General features: G+C 49.5%; 2 protein-coding genes across 3 annotated transcripts; one reads left to right on the forward strand and one right to left on the reverse strand.

The window, feature by feature from the left end:
- Positions 1 to 516: 516 nt before the first annotated feature.
- LOC311581647 (BUD13 homolog) lies at positions 517 to 10,630 on the forward strand. Of its 2 annotated transcripts, none has more exons than XR_014773829.1 (2): positions 517 to 642; positions 2,878 to 2,900. XR_014773829.1 is itself a non-coding variant. In XM_084754101.1 (2 exons), exon 2 carries the CDS (start codon positions 7,333 to 7,335, stop codon positions 8,443 to 8,445), a length of 1,113 nt encoding a protein of 370 aa, XP_084610227.1. In that variant the 5' UTR covers positions 517 to 642; positions 6,816 to 7,332; the 3' UTR covers positions 8,446 to 10,630. The 2 variants fall into 2 exon arrangements, 1 of the variants encoding a protein (XP_084610227.1); XM_084754101.1 differs by lacking the exon at positions 2,878 to 2,900 and adding an exon at positions 6,816 to 10,630.
- Positions 10,631 to 14,469: 3,839 nt separating this feature from the next.
- On the reverse strand, positions 14,470 to 15,317 carry KHDC3L (KH domain containing 3 like, subcortical maternal complex member; the record flags this gene model as incomplete). The annotated part of the gene is made up of 2 exons (XM_084754330.1): positions 15,055 to 15,317; positions 14,470 to 14,744 (listed from the first exon to the last, which is right to left on the reverse strand). Exons 1-2 carry the CDS (start codon positions 15,221 to 15,223, stop codon positions 14,470 to 14,472), a joined length of 444 nt encoding a protein of 147 aa, XP_084610456.1. The 5' UTR covers positions 15,224 to 15,317.
- Between the last annotated feature and the right edge of the window lie 150 nt (positions 15,318 to 15,467).

Here is a 15,467-nt window from a genome sequence, read left to right on the forward strand (position 1 = left end):
AGACAGCATCTTGTTTGTTTGGGTTTTGGGTTTTTTTGTTTGTTTGTTTGTTTTTTGTTTTGTTTTGTTCTTTTACTTGTGACCCCGCGTCATCTTCTGTACAGGCGCTCCAAGTTCCACAGTTTTCCCTTTATACTCGGCTCATAGTCTTACTGTGGTAACTGTGCTTTGCCAGGAGTATGCTCCCCACTTGTGGCCAAGGTCTCCTTTACCCCAGGCTTTCCTTCCCCAGAGGAGTATCGAGAACCTTCCACCCCGCCGCGGGAGACCAACCTACTGAAAGTCAGGACAGCTTGGGCGCGTTGGTTCTCTCCTCCCGCCATGTGGTTCCCAGGGACTGATCTCAGGTCCCTTACTCCGGTTTAGCATTTTTGAAACGGGGGTCTCATTTTGTGTAGTCTGGAACTGGCCATGTAAACCAAAGCTGGCCTCTATAGCTAGAGATCTGCCTGTCTCAAGTCTCCCTAGTACTGGGATTAATATGTTTTATGTGCTCAGTAATGTGCACTCTGTGTGTGTGCGCGCGTGCTGTGGTGGCCAAGGGCAGAAGATTGGGTAGGGTCTCATAAAACTGGAGTTATAGATGATTGTGAGTCTCCATGTGCATCCTGGGAGTTGAACCCAGGTCATCTGGAAGAGTAGGTGAGCCACTTCTCCAGTGCCTCATCTGTTTTTGGGTAGCCACCTCAATGTGTAGCCCAGAGTTGCCCAGGAAACATGGTCCTTCTGCCGCTGTGCTGGTGTTGTAGAGGTGTGCCACCATATTTATGGGTTGGTCACATATTGGAATATTTAAAATATGTTGAAGTAAAATGCACTGTTGCTGGGCAGTGGTGGCGCATGCTTTTAGTGTCAGCACTGGGGAGGCAGGGGCAGGGGTGGTGTGGGGGAGTGGGCTCTGAGTTCCAAAGAAACTCTGTCTGGAGAGGTGGCTCAGCATTTAAGAGCACCGTCTGCTCTTCCAGAGGTCCTGAGTTCAATTCCCAGCAACCACATGGTGGCTCACAACCATCTACAGTGTGATCTGATGCCTTCTTCTGGACTGCAGGTGTACGTGCAGACAGAGCACTGTAAACATAATAAATAAATAAATATTAAAGGACTGGAGAGATAACTCAGAGGTTAAGAGCATAGACTGCTCTTCCAGAGGTCCTGAGTTCAATTCCCAGCACCCACATGGTGGCTCATAACCATCTATAATGAGATCTAATGCCCTCTTCTGTCATTAATGCAGGCAGAGCCCTGTATACATAATAAATAATTTTAATAATAATTTTTAAATAAAAAGAAATATTAGGAAAAAAGAACACTGTCTCAAAAAACAAAACAAAAACAAAAAGAACTGTTAAATATCTGACTAAGAGTGGCAGTGCACCGGGTGTGGTGGCACACACCTTTTTTTCTTTCTTTCTTTTTTTTTTTTGAGTTTTTGAGACAAGGTTTCTCTGTATAGCCTTGGCTATCCTGGACTCACTCTGTAGACCAGGCTGGCTTCGAACTCACAGCGATCCGCCTGCCTCTACCTCCCAAGTGCTGGGATTAAAGGCATGCGTCACCACCGCCCGGCAGCACACACCTTTAATACCTGGGAGGCAGAGGTAGGTGGATCGCTGTGAGTTCAAGGCCAGCCTGGTCTACAATTCCAGCTCAGGACAGCCAAGGCTAACACGGAGAGACCTTGTCTCGGAAAAAAACAAACAAACAAAACAAACCGAGTGGTGGTGCATGTCCTTAGCAGCAGCACTAAGGAGACTTCAGGATGACTTCTGTGGGTTCTATACCCTCCTGGTTTCCTTAGCAACCTTCAGGTCAGCAAGAGCTACTTATTGAGGCTCTGTTAAAGGAAGGACAGGGAAAAGTGAAAATGGCATGCCCGGTACTGTAGATGAAGCTGCTCTACAGGCTTGCCTACCCTCCTGTCCCCCGGCCTGCCCTAGCCTCCTGATCAAATGTTGGAGGACCCTGCTGTTTGAGGTTGCAGTCCTCCCAGTCCAGATAGCCTTTCTGAGCTGGGCACCAGATGGAGGACTCCCTCTCCCCAGCAGGGCCTCCCGCTCTCTGCCTGACTTCATCTGGAGGGTGTCTTTAGACATAGGTGCCCCTAACCACATCTCATATATGGGCTCTGGCACAGCTCCCTGCTAGCTCTCTCCTGTCACTGCACCTATAGGATAATTAGGTACTGTGTTCCCAGTCTTATGATAGGAGCATGCTGCCAAATACTGCCTGGTCTACAAAGGGAGTTCAGGACAGTCAAGGCTACACAGAGAAACCCTGTCTCAAGAAGAAAAAAAAAAAAAAGACTGACAATGTCCAGCATATGTCTCTAGTAAAATGAAACCATTTTTGCATATTACAACACAAAGCATATTACAAGTATACCACACAATCCTAAGGACAAGCAGTTGTAGAAAGATCTAATTGTACAGGAAAAGATATGCTTAATAAGCAGAAGAGGGTAATAAAGACCCCAGAGATAGATTACAGAGTGCTTTATTAACTTTAATATTTTGTTGGGGGTTTTGTTTTTTTTTTTTGAGACAGAGTTTCTCTGTGTAACCCTGACTGTCCTGGACTCATTCTGTAGACCAGAGTCTTGAACTCACAGAGATCTATCTGCCTCTGCCTCCTGGGTGCTAGGATTAAAGGTGTGAGCCACCACCTCTGGGCTAAGATATCCCACACACACAGACCAAAAAAACCAAAAACAAACAAACCAAAAAAAAAAAAAAAACAGGTTTCTCTGTGTGATAGCCCAGGCTGTGCTGGAACTCTCTTTGTAGATCAGGCTAGACTCCAGCTCACAGAGAACTGCCTGCCTCTGCCTCCCAGGTGCTGGCATCTGTGGTTTTAATCAAAAATCCCTGATCATTCTAGTTTGCCAATAAAGACTGAGGAGCCAACTGTTGTGGTGAAAAACCTGCTAGCTCAGAGGGCAGAGAAAGCACCCAGCTGACCTTCCTACCCAGCTCCCGTCCCAATGGAGAAGGCCCAAAAGGCTCACCAGCTCAGCTGACAGCCCAGGAGGAAAAGGCCAAAAATGCAAGGCCAAAGGCTCGATAGCTCAAGGCTCAAAAAGCAACAGCCAAAGAGCCAAGAAGCTGGCGAGCTAGAGAGCTCAAAACCAAAGGTAAAACGCAAGAGATGAAAGTGCTGAAGACACCGTCTACACCCTGTCTCAAATACCCCTCAACACCTCCTGGGCTGGAGAGATAGCTCAGAGCTTAAGAGCACTGACTACTCCTCCAGAGGTCCTGTAGTTCAGTTCCCAGCAACCACATGGTGGCTCACAACCCTCTATAATGTGATCTGATCTGATGCCCTCTTCTGGCCTGCAGGGGTATGTGCAGGCAGGACACTGTATACATAATAAATAAATAAATAAATACATCTTTTTTTTTTAAGGCCCTCATACTCTTTAATCCCTGTCAGCAGGTGTCTTACTCTGCCATTTGACCTAGGGTTATTTTATTAAGTCCGCTGTGCAGAAGGCTGTTGGATTAAAGGCATGTATAAGACTCACTGAACCACACCTTAATCACCTGTTTACAATAACCAGAGAGTCTCCTGAGGGTAGAGACTTCAGCCCCTGGGGCGGATGTGGCACTGTGAGAAGAAGGTATGGGCTACGACGATTAACCTTTTATGTCTGTCCTGGTTCCCACCGACCCAGGGACCTGGCGCCTAAATGTGGAGGAGCCTCTGACTACTACTGTAAAAGTTGGGGTTGTGAAACTTCAGGGTCTGCCTCTTAGAAACGCACCTCCTCCTGGGATTACATCGCAGTTCAGGCCAATTACACCATCCCCGGTTACAAATCCCTCTATTCACCCGGTTGGCCTAATCTATATGCCCAATGCCAAAATTGGTGCCACCTCCTCCGGGTTCACTTCACCCCTAAAGGAAAACAGAGCCAAGGATGGCTCACAGGACACACATGGGGCCTTCGAATGTACACAGAAGGGTACGATGACGGCCTCCTCTTTAGGGTAAAACTTATAATATCTCAACCACCCCCTGTACCCATAGGCCCTAACCCCGTTATAGCGGATACAGGAACCCAACAAGACCCTCCTGATCTGCTCCCTGCTAATACTCTGACCCCGCTGGCCCCGGCTTCACTGGACACACACCGGGGGTTCCCTACCCAAGGCAGGGGACCGACTCTTTAAGCTGGTTACAGGAACATTCACTGCATTAAATGCTACTAACCCTGAGGCTACCAAGTCCTGTTGGCTTTGCCTCAATCCAAGCCCACCTTATTGTGAGGGGATCGCCACTACTGCCTCCTTTACTAATACCAGTAGTCATTCTTTCTGTGATTGGAGCCAACACAAAAAGCTCACCTTGACTGAAGTCTCAGGCTTGGGTACATGTATAGGAAGAGTCCCCCACAGCCATCAACATCTCTGTAACCATACCTTAAATGTGACTGTTACTTCTAACAACTATTTCCTTCTTCCCCCTTCCAATCTATGGTGGGCTTGCAACACCGGATTCACTCCTTGCATCTCCACTGCTTTTTTTTCAGCCTCTGATTATTGTGTTCTAGTGCCGTTGATCCCCAGAATCTATTACCAGTCTTCTCCAATATTTGTTTTGTTTTTTGTTTTGCGAGACAGGGTTTCTCTGTGTAGCCTTGGCTGTCCTGGACTCTCTTTGTAGGCCAGGTTGGCTTCGAACTCACAGCGATCTGCCTGCCTCTGCCTCCCGAGTGCTGGGATTAAAGGCGTGCGCCACCACACCCGGCTACTTCTCCAATATTTGAAACCAGTTATGAAAGTACCCGGTACCGTAGAGAGCCCATCTCCACAACTCTCGCAGTCTTATTAGGGTTAGGAATTGCCGGGGCGGGGCCTGGGACTGCAGCCCTCATATACGGGAACCAACGGTTTGGACAACTACAGATTGCAATGAATGATGACCTTCGGGCCATAGAACAGTCCATCTCTCGATTAGAAGAATCCCTTACCTCACTCCAAAACAGAAGGGGTCTTGAGTTACTATTTCTAAAAGAAGGAGGGCGGTGTGCTGCTCTAAAAGAACAATGTTGCTTTTATGTTGATCACTCAGGAGTCATCAAAGACTCAATGTTGAAACTTAGAGAACGCCTGGATAAAGGACAGAGGGACCGAGAGGCCCAACAGGGGTGGTTCCCTCGTATCCACCCTCCTTGGTCCCCTCTTAATCCTTTTCTTGCTTTTAACTTTCCGGCCCTGTATCCTTAACCGACTTCTTGCCTTTATTTGAGATCGTCTCAATATAACTCAGGCCCTTATCCTAACCCAACAATACCAAGCCCTCAAAACCGGGCCTTAAGATTAAGGCCAGTTAAAACTCAAGGGGGGATTGAAAGGCTTTCTCAGCCTAAGCCTGGGAACGTGACCCAGAAAAGAATTTGTGGGGCTGGAGAGATAGCTCAGAGGTTAAGAGCACTGCCTGCTCTTCCAAAGGTCCTGAGTTCAATTCCCAGCAACCACATGGTGGCTCACAACCATCTATGATGAGATCTGGTGGCCTCTTCTGGCATACAGGTGTACATGCATCCAAAACACTGTACCTAATAAATAAATTTGAAAAAAAGAAAAAAAGAAAAGAATTTGTTCCCGGAGTCAGATCGACCAACTTTGGTAAACAATTCTCAGAAAAACCCATCTGGAAATTCCCTAAATTCCCCAACACCCATAGCCTGCCCAGACCTATGACCCCTGCAGTAACCAATAACATTTAAACAAGTACCCCTAGCAACTGCCAAGAGCCAATCTTAACATGGGGCACTCAGCCCCTCCTAACCTTGAGGTTTTAGCCTTTAAAAATAGCCTGTGATGCCGGGCGTGGTGGCGCATGCCTTTAATCCCAGCACTTGGGAGGCAGAGGCAGGTGGATCGCTGTGAGTTCGAGGCCAGTCTGGTCTACAAAGCGAGTCCAGGACAGCCAAGGCTACACAGAGAAACCCTGTTTCGAAAAACCAAAAAAAAAAAAAAAAAGCCTGTGACAGTAACTCGGGGTTCCTCCGCCTCTCGATCGCTGAGGTTCCCTGATGCGTCAGCAATAAACCTTGTGCTTTTGCATCAACGCTGTGGTACTCAAGTGGTCTCTCGAGATGACCTCCCACCCGAGTGGACTCTAGGGTCCAACAGTTAGGGCTCAATAAAAAACAGGGATATACAGTTCAATTTCATGGATCCCCCATGCCCAAGTTCAGGAAATCCATGACCCAAGAAAGTCCTGACCAGACCTTTCAAAGCATGTTGTATCAACTAACCAGCTTTCTTTTGTTTTGTTTTTGGTTGGTTGGTTGGTTGTTTTTTTCTGAGACAAGGTCTCTCTCTGTAGCCATGGCTGTCCTGGGCTCATTTTGTAGACCAGCCTGACATTGAACTCAGAGTGATCCCCCTGCCTCTGCCTCCAGGGTGCTGAGATTAAAGGCATGTGCCACCAAGCCCAGCCCCCTAACAAGGTTTCAAAATGGCCTGCTCTAGGGAAAACAGCTGGGAGACTCAAAGGCCCTGCGGAAGCTCTCTCCACATACCAGACCTCCGAGGGGGTAAGGAGCACATTGGAGACAGCCTGTCCTGGGAGCCAGGCTGAGGACAACCGTCCAACCAACCCCACACTAGGGAAGACCTGGAGGAGGTCCAACAGCACTGCACTGCTGGGGAAGAGGGGGTCCCCCCTCTACCATCCAAACAGACCTCACAGGTTACAATTCTTTATTGGAATATTTCTAATCGTGTTGTTTATTTGGTTTTACTAAACTATTTAACACAAGGGAAAAACAGAACCAGCCCTACTCCGTTCTTCCTAATTTCTAGGTCAAAAACAACCAGAAAGACATCTGGAGACTTAGAAAAAAAAAAAAAGCAGGGTTAAAGACCACTGTCTCCCGCCCTCGCGGCTGCCATGGCTGCAGCTCCACTGGGCTCTTGCAAGGCTGAGTACCTGAAGCCTTACTTGCCTAAGCGAGATGCTGGCACGGAAAGAGGTCCAGAGTCTGGTCGCAATCAGAGCAAAAAACGGCCAAAGCCGGGAGGTGCCAGCGGCAAAGGAATGCGGATTGTTGATGATGATGTAGGCTGGGCAGCTCTCTCTACTGCTAAGGAGGAGGAGGAAGAGGATGGAGATTTGCCTGTGGTGGCCGAGTTTGTGGGATGAGCAACCAGAGGAGGTAAGGCAGATGGAGGCCTTCTGCTCTGGTGTCAAATGGAAGCTTCTAGGAGGCCACAGTGAGGATGGATATTTTCACCGTGATGACCAAGGTCCATCTCCTCCCAGGAGGGCCCGCCTGGACCCCCCAGATATCTCCCCCAAGGAAGGTCTAGCCTGACCCAAATGTTTCTCCCAGAAGGAAGGCTCATCGTAATTCTTCAAGTGTGTCTCCTAGGAGAGGCCACCATGGCTCCTCAGCTATCTCTTCCCCGAGAAGGGCCCAGAATAACCACCCCCCTGAAGCAGCCCAGCTCAGGAGGGCTCTTGAGACTTCAGATGCACAGACTCTGCAGGGCCGGTCAGGGCTCCCCAGCAGATTCGGAACTGCCCAGAGCCCAAAGCAGTGAAGCTGCAGAAAGACGCCCTAGCAAGGCTGTAGCCCAGAGGGGGCTGCGACATTCTCACCCATTGCTCTCCATGGTCAGCAAGTACCAGCAGGACTCTGCAAATGCCCATATTGGAGCTAAGAAGCAGCTTGATTCTAAAGGTGTCTACCAAAAGGCCTCCGATTCAGAGCTTTCTCCTCCTCGGCAAAAGCACACATCAGGGCACCAGGGTCCTGACTCAGATCTGTCACCACCCCGGAGACGACAGAAGACCAAGTCTTCCGATTCTGACCTCTCTCCTCCTCGAAGGAGCCCGCATTCCAGGAAGAAGACAGCGCACCTGGATTCCGGAGTGAAAACCAGCTTGCACCAGGAACTCAAGAAGCAGGGCCAAGACATGACAGCCCTCGGAGCTCAGTGTGAACTTGCTGAAACTGTATTTCGGAACAAGTCGGGTCAAAAGAGGAATTTGAGGCTGGAGCGCTTGGAACAGAGGAGAAAAGCAGAGAAGGACTCAGAGCGAGAGGAGCTACACGCCCAGTGGGGGAAAGGGCTTGTCCGGTGCCGGCAGCAGCAACAGAATGCAGAGGACGCCATGATGGAGATGCAGAAGCCTCTGGCCCGCTATGTCGATGATGAAGATCTGGACCGGATGCTGAGAGAACAAGACAGGGAGGGGGACCCGATGGCCGACTTCAGTAAGAAGAGGAAGGCTAAGGACAACAAGAATGAGAAAGCGAGGCCTCGATACGATGGTCCTGCTCCTCCTAATAGATTCACTCTCTGGCCTGGATATCGCTGGGATGGAGTGGACAGATCCAATGGCTTCGAACAGAAACGCTGTGCCAGGCTTGCCAGCAAGAAAGCCGTGGAGGAGCTTGCCCACAGGTGGAGTGTTGAGAATATGTGAGTCCTCCGAGCCTATGTGGTGCTGGTAGCACAGGGCAGCTGGCCATCGTCCAGCCCTCGGGGAGCCTTGCTAAAAGATACAAACAACTTGCTGTCAGTCTGACCTTTGGACCAGGCACCTAACCCTGGCTGTGCCTCTGCTGTGTGTGGCTGGCTTTGGCAGGAATCTGTGACTTCTTTCTCCCAGTGTTTGTTCTTGGCCAGCGCTTTCTCTTTTCTTATTAAAATTAAAAACATAGAAAAAAGAAAGACCACTGCCTCAATCAGCCCAGGCTAGCCCCTGCCTCTGCCTCCAGTTGCTGGATTTGCAGGTTTACCACATTTAATCTGTCTCACACCTGGACCAGAGATACCTTTATAACCTGGTAACAGGGTCCCATGGCAGCTCTTGGAGGCCAAATTCTGACGTTGTTGTGCAAAGATCGCTTCACTCCTGTCTCATGGACCTCCATGGAGAACTCTGGGTGCCTCCCTCACGAATAACCAGGAAAGCCAGAGGTTGGCTACATTAAAATCTTTGTTTTAAAAAAACCAAATATATGTGCTGGGATTAAAGGTGTGTAACAGCACACCCAGTTCACATTTCATCATATTTATAACATTTTCTGTACATTACATGTGAATGGCCATGTGTGGGAATTGGCTTTCTGGCTTTCTCCTTCTACCCTGTGAATTCAACAGACTGAACTCAGGCCCTCAGCCTTGGGAGCAGGCACCTTGACCTGCTGGGTCATCTCTCTGGTCCTCAACCAATTTTCTATGGGTTTTTTGTTGTTTGGTTGGTTGGCTTTTCAAGACAGGGTTTCTCTGTGTAGCCTTGGCTATCCTGGACTTGCTTTATAGATCAGGCTGGCCTTGAACTCACAGTGATCCCCCTGCCTCTGTCTCCCAAGTGCTAGGATTAAAGGCCTGTGCCACTACACCACGCTCAATTGTCTATGTATTTGAATAAACTGATTTGACTATAAAAAACAGTAATAATGCAGGGCATTGCGTCTTTAATCCAGCACTCCAGAGGCAGAGGCAGGTGGATCTCTGAGTTTGAGGCCAGCCTGGTCTACATAGTGAGTCCAGGACAGCCAGGACTACACAGAGAAACACTGTGTTGAAAAACAAAAGACAAACAAACAAACAAAAACCATTAAATCCAATTTAACAGTAAGACTAGCCTTGTGTGGTGGTACGAGCCTTTAATCCGTGCACTCAGGAGGTAGAGGAGGCAGGGGCATCTCTCTGCGTTCCAGGACATCCTAGTCTACAAAGCAAGTCCAGGCAGGACAGCTAGAGCTGTTACCCAGAGAAACCTTGTCTCAAGAAAACAAACAAAAACAAAAACAAAAAACCCTGAGAGTAGATGTTCCCTCTCAGATACTACACATTTTACAAAGCTGGGTAGTCAAAACAGGGGAAAACTTGAAAAACAGAAGAGATACACACATGGACAAAAATTGGCGACGTTAATTCTAAATAAGCGAGAGGGGAGATGATACAACTTTACATATTAACCATTTTAAGGACAGTTTTAGAACCAATTTTAAAATGCTTACTCTTTAGCACAATCCCACTCCAGGTTGCGAAGAATAACCACACCATCGGCACAGATTTGTGAGCAGAAAGTCACTGCTGCAATTAAAGACACATGGAAACAAAGCACTGGTCAGTAAGGGAAGAGTTAAAGTACCTCATCCCCAGCCCATGTGCAGTCACATGACAGCACTAAGAAAACTGGTCACTTCTGCTCAAGAACTAAATGGCCATGAGAAGGCAAGGAACGCCGACAGTCTTGACATGGTGGAAAGCTTCAAAGGAGGATCCTGAGCTCCAGGATGCAACTTGCTCAATGTGTTGTTTTGTATGTGTAAGTGCTAGAGATGAACCCAGCACCCTGCACGGGCCAGAGAGGTGTTCCGTTATCACTGTGGCACATCTTCAGGGTAGGGGATGGGAACATGTGTTTGTTTTCATCCCAAATGTTAGATGTGAAGCAATCCCTAATAAAGTAGGTTTGAAAAAGTTGAAAGCCTATATCTCACCCTGTGGTTTTTCTTTTCTTTGGTTTCTCTTTTTCATTTTTATTTATTATGTATAGTGTTCTGCTTGCATGTACACCTACATGACAGAAGAGGGCACCAGATCTCCTTATATTTGTTTGTGAGGCACCATGTGGTTGCTGGCAATTGAACTCAGGACCACTGCAAGAGCAGCCAGTGCTTTTTTTTTTTTTTTTTTTTTTGGTTTGGTTTGGTTTTTCGAGAGAGGGTTTCTCTGTGTAGCCTAGGCTATCCCAGACTTGCTTTGTAGACCAGACTGGCCTCAAACTCACATCAATCCGCCTGCCTCTGCCTCCTGAGTGCTACGATTGAAGGCATGTTACACCACACCCAGCCAGCCAGTGCTCTTAACCTCTGAGCCTTCTCTCCAGTCCTTACAGAAAGATTTGAAGTGTCTATGTATGTGTGTGGTTTGTGCACATGTGAGTGCAATTCCCTACAAGAGTCCGTGGTTCCCTAGAGCTGGAGTTACAGGCAATTGTGCATCATCCACTATGAGTGCTGGGAAGTGAACTCTCTGCAGTTCCAGCCCCTGTAGCAAGTTTAAAAATGACATTTCTTCATATATATAAATTATATATAAAGAGCATTTAAGGTGTTTAGTTTTTTGAGACATGGTTTCTCTGTGTAGCACTGAACTTCCTGTAACTCTCTGTAGACCAGGCTGGCCTCGAACTCCAAGAGATCTGCCTGCCTCTTCCTCCTGAATGCTGGGATTAAAGGCTTGCACCACCACTCAGTTTAAGTTGTGTGTGTGTGTGAATCTGGGCAGTGGTGGCACATGCCTTTGATCCCAACACTAGGAATGGAGAGGCCAGCCTGGTTTACAAACCAAGTCCAGGACAGCCAAGGCTACACAGAGAAACCTTGCCTCAAAAACAAAATATTTAAAAAAAAAAAAAAGTGGCCAGACAGTGGTGGTGCACGCCTTTGATCCCAGCACTCGGGAGGCAGAGGCAGGCGGATCGCTGTGAGTTCGAGGCCAGCCTGGTCTACAAAGCGAGTCCAGGGCAGCCAAGGCTACACAGAGAGACCCTGTCTCAAAAATAAAATAAAATAAAATAAAATAAAAGCAGCTGGGCTAGACATACTGCACAGTTCTATAGTCACATTATTCCTGGGGTGTGAGTAAGGCAGGAAGAATTTACATTTTAATCTAACGTGAGCAACACAGTGACCTTATGTCTCAAAGTTTTAGGGCTGGAGTTATAACAGCCCTGGGGTGTTGTCAAGCAAGTACAAAGTCTTGGATCTGTTCCCAGCCTTGCATAAACCAGGAACAGTAGCACATACTGACATCCCAGCACTTGGATCAGCAGGAGGGTCAGAAATTCAATAATATCCCTGGCTACATAGTGAATTCCAGGTCAGCCTGGGCTATAAAGCCATATCTGAAAGAATGTGTCAGGAAAACGATTATGTACCTGCCTGGTCTGTTCAAAGCTTAGTGTCAACCTATAAACACACACACACACACACACACACACACACACACCTCTTTTGCTTCTCCAACCAAGAATGTTTCATGCACCTGCATACTTTTTTTTTTGGTTTTTTGAGACAAGGTTTCTCTGTGTAGCCTTGGCTGTCCTAGACTTGCTTTGTAGACCAGGCTGGCCTCCAACTCACAGCAATCCACCTGCCTCTGCCTCCCGAGTGCTAGGATTAAAGGTGTGCGCCACCACGCCCGGCCTGCACCTGCGTACTTTTAATCCCAGCACTAACTAGGAAGGCAGAGGCAGGCATATATGAGTTCTAAGACAGCCTGGGCTATATAGTGAGGGATAGGCCAGCCAGAACCACACAGTGAGACCCTGGTCGCTTCCCCCATCCCCAAAAACCAAGATAGCTTTGTGGAGTATGTAGAAATTTCCTTAAACTTGCTTTCTGACCTCCAATGACATCTCTATACCCAGCTTTGTCGCCCAGAACACGGAAGGTGTGGTTCACATGTGCCAAGTCCTCCCCAGTGACTCGCTAGAATTTTTGAGACAGCATTTCACTGGAGAGGCCTAGCTGGCCTACAACTTGCTATGTGCGCCAGGTCAGCCCGGCCCAGATTCTTGAAGGCTGTGAATAGAGGCTTGCCCCACCCACCCTCCCTCCTGGCGTTATTCCTGCAGCTGTTAGCCCTAGCACCTGAGTATTTCAGCTGCCCCCACTCACCCCTCTCCAAGGAGACCCACCCCCCTGCCCAAGTTCAGGAAACCCATGACCCAAGAAAGTCCTGAAGATGATCATGTTGCAATCAGTCCCAGCCCTCCCACAATCCCCCTGTCCTCTCACAGTGAGGCTAGTCAAAGTCAGAAGTAGCTAGTGTGTGCAGCCATGGCTGTCCTGGGCTCATTTTGTAAACCAGGCTGACATGGAATTCACAGCAATCCCCCGGCCTCTGCCTCCAGGGTGCTGAGATTAAAGGCATGTGCCACCAAGCCCAGCCCCCTAACAAGGTTTCAAAATGGCCTGCTCTAGGGAAAACAGCTGGGAGACTCAAAGGCCCTGCAGGAGCTCTCTCCACACACCAGACCTCCGAGGGGGTAAGGAGCACATTGGAGGCAGCCTGTCCCAGGAGCCTATCCAAGAAACCCCACACTAGGGAAGACCGGGAGGAGGTCCAACAGCACTGCACTGCTGGGGAAGAGCGGGGTTCCCCCCTCTACCATCCAAACAGACCTCAGGGGGATGCAATTTTTTATTAGAATACGTCCAATGGTGCTTACAGAAACATTTAACACAAGCAGAATCAGGCTTACTCCATTTTTCCCAGTTTTAGGTAAAAACAAAAAACAAAAAACAAAAAAAAACACAAAAAGCCAGAAAGAGGTCTGGAGATTTAGAAAGGCAGGAGTTAAAGACTACTACACCTCAGTCAGCCCCCAGGCTAGCCCCTGCCTCTGCCTCCAGTTGCTGGATTTGCAGGTGTACCACATTTATTCTGCCTCACACCTGGACCAGAGATGCATTTATAACCTGGTAACAGGTTCCCAGGAAGATCTTGGATGCTGAGTTCTGACATCGTTATCAAAATATTGTTTCATCTCCTGTCTCAGAGACCCTCAAGGAGAAGTCTGGGTGCCCCTCATATCTCAAGAACCACTTGAGGAAATTTCTGGGATGGGGTCTTCCCAAACTTCCTGAGTTGGGCCTCAGGAACATCTACAGAATGCTGCCGGTGGGAGCCTCGGGACCTTCAGTGGCAGACTGCTCAGTGGCTTCCTGGTGGACCTCCCCTGAAGTGTGCTGGGTGAGTTTCACCAGCCTCCATGGGAGCCTGCTCCACGACACCCTCATGGACCATGGCAGGAGCCGCCTGTGTGGCAGCCTCACAGACTTCCAAGGGAGCTATCTGGGTGGCAGCCTCCTGGAGCTCCGTGAGGGATTGCTGGGTGGCGGCCTCACAGACCTCCAAGAGAGCCATCTGGGTGGTTGCTTCCTGGACCTCCAAAGGAGCCATCTCGGTGGCGACTTCCCGGAACTCTGTGAGAGACTGCTGGGTAGCAGCCTCCCGGAACTCCAAAGGAGCCATTTCGGTGGCGGCCTCCTGGAACTCCATGAGGGACTGCTGGGTGGCAGCCTCACGGACCTCCAAGGGAGCCATCTCGGTGGCAGCTTCCTGGAACTCCATGAGACATTGCTGGGTGGCAGCCTCACAGACCTCTGAGGGAGCCATCTCGGTGGCGGCTTCCCGGAACTCTAAGGAAGCCATCTGTGTTGCAGCCTCACAGACCTCCACGGGATCCATCTGGGTGGCGGCCTCACAAAGCTCCACTGGATCCATCTGCGTGGCAGCCTCACGGACCTCCGAGGGAGCAGGCTGGGCCTTAGGGACTTCGACAGGACCCGGCTGTGTTTTAGCCTCCTGAGCCTCCCCTGAGTTGGAAGAAAAGTAGTGTAAGGAGGCCAGGAAGGGCAGCCACCCCTGTACCGTGGAGAAGGGGCCACGGTTTCCAAACACAGATGGCCCTACATCACTTTCAAAACCCGCTTTCCCCAGGAGGATCCCTCACAAGGAGCCAAGATGTGGCGGGCAGCGCAGCCCACCTACTCCAGCCATACTCACTTTCCCTTGCTTCCCTTGCTTCCTTGTAGAAATAGTCAGCCAAGTTGGAGATCATCTGGAAAACGTCCTTTTGGAGATCAGGCGGCCCGAATATCAGAATCTCAGCGTCCCCTTGAGGGTCCCACAGGTTGACGTGAATCAGAGTATGCGTCACACACTCGACGTGCGGGATGTACTCTCCGTTCTTACCTGGGCAGGGAGAAGGAGCAGCCTGAGAGTGAGGGAGAAGCGGGCAGCCTGAGAGCGAGAGAAAAGCGGAGAACCTGAGAGCGAGGGAGAAGGGGGGAACCTGAGAGTGAGGGAGAAGCGGGGAACCTGAGAGTGAGGTGGCTTCCTCTTCTTGGCATGTTAATTGCAAAGCTGAGGAAGGAGGCTGAAGGTGGCAAGGCCTAGGGCCACGGCCACTGGAGAGGCTTTTGTCTACCCATCACAGCATGGCAGTCGGGGTGTGGATAGGGGCAGGAGAAGGCTGCTTGCCTTTGCCTCCCAGGTCACTCACCGAACATCATTTCCAGCAGCCAAGACTCCACGTACACTGACTTTGGCTCATCCAGGTACTCGGTGTGGAACCACTTGGGCAGCTTGATGGAGTCTCTGGCCACTTCAAATAAGGTGCCTTGTTTGTGCTTCAGCTGAACCAGGGTCTGAAAGCTCTTAGGGGAGGCCATGCCGCACCAATCTCGCTGTGAGACAGCCAGGACGACTCTAAACCCAGTGACTCCACAGGAAACTGAGCCTCTCAGCCATATTTAAAGGGCTGTTCACCGGCTCCTCCCCACTCATGTCCCTCCAATGGGACCTCAGGCCTTGCTTCTCACTCCCAGAAGCCCCGCCTCTCCTCAAGGCTTCTCAGATGCAGTGGCTGCACCTGGCGGGTGGGGGTGCTACACTTAGAAGGAGAGGCAGGATTCT

This window comes from Acomys minous (assembly GCF_964271855.1).
Source record: "Acomys minous genome assembly, chromosome: 13".
NCBI classification, from domain to species: Eukaryota; Metazoa; Chordata; class Mammalia; order Rodentia; family Muridae; genus Acomys; species Acomys minous.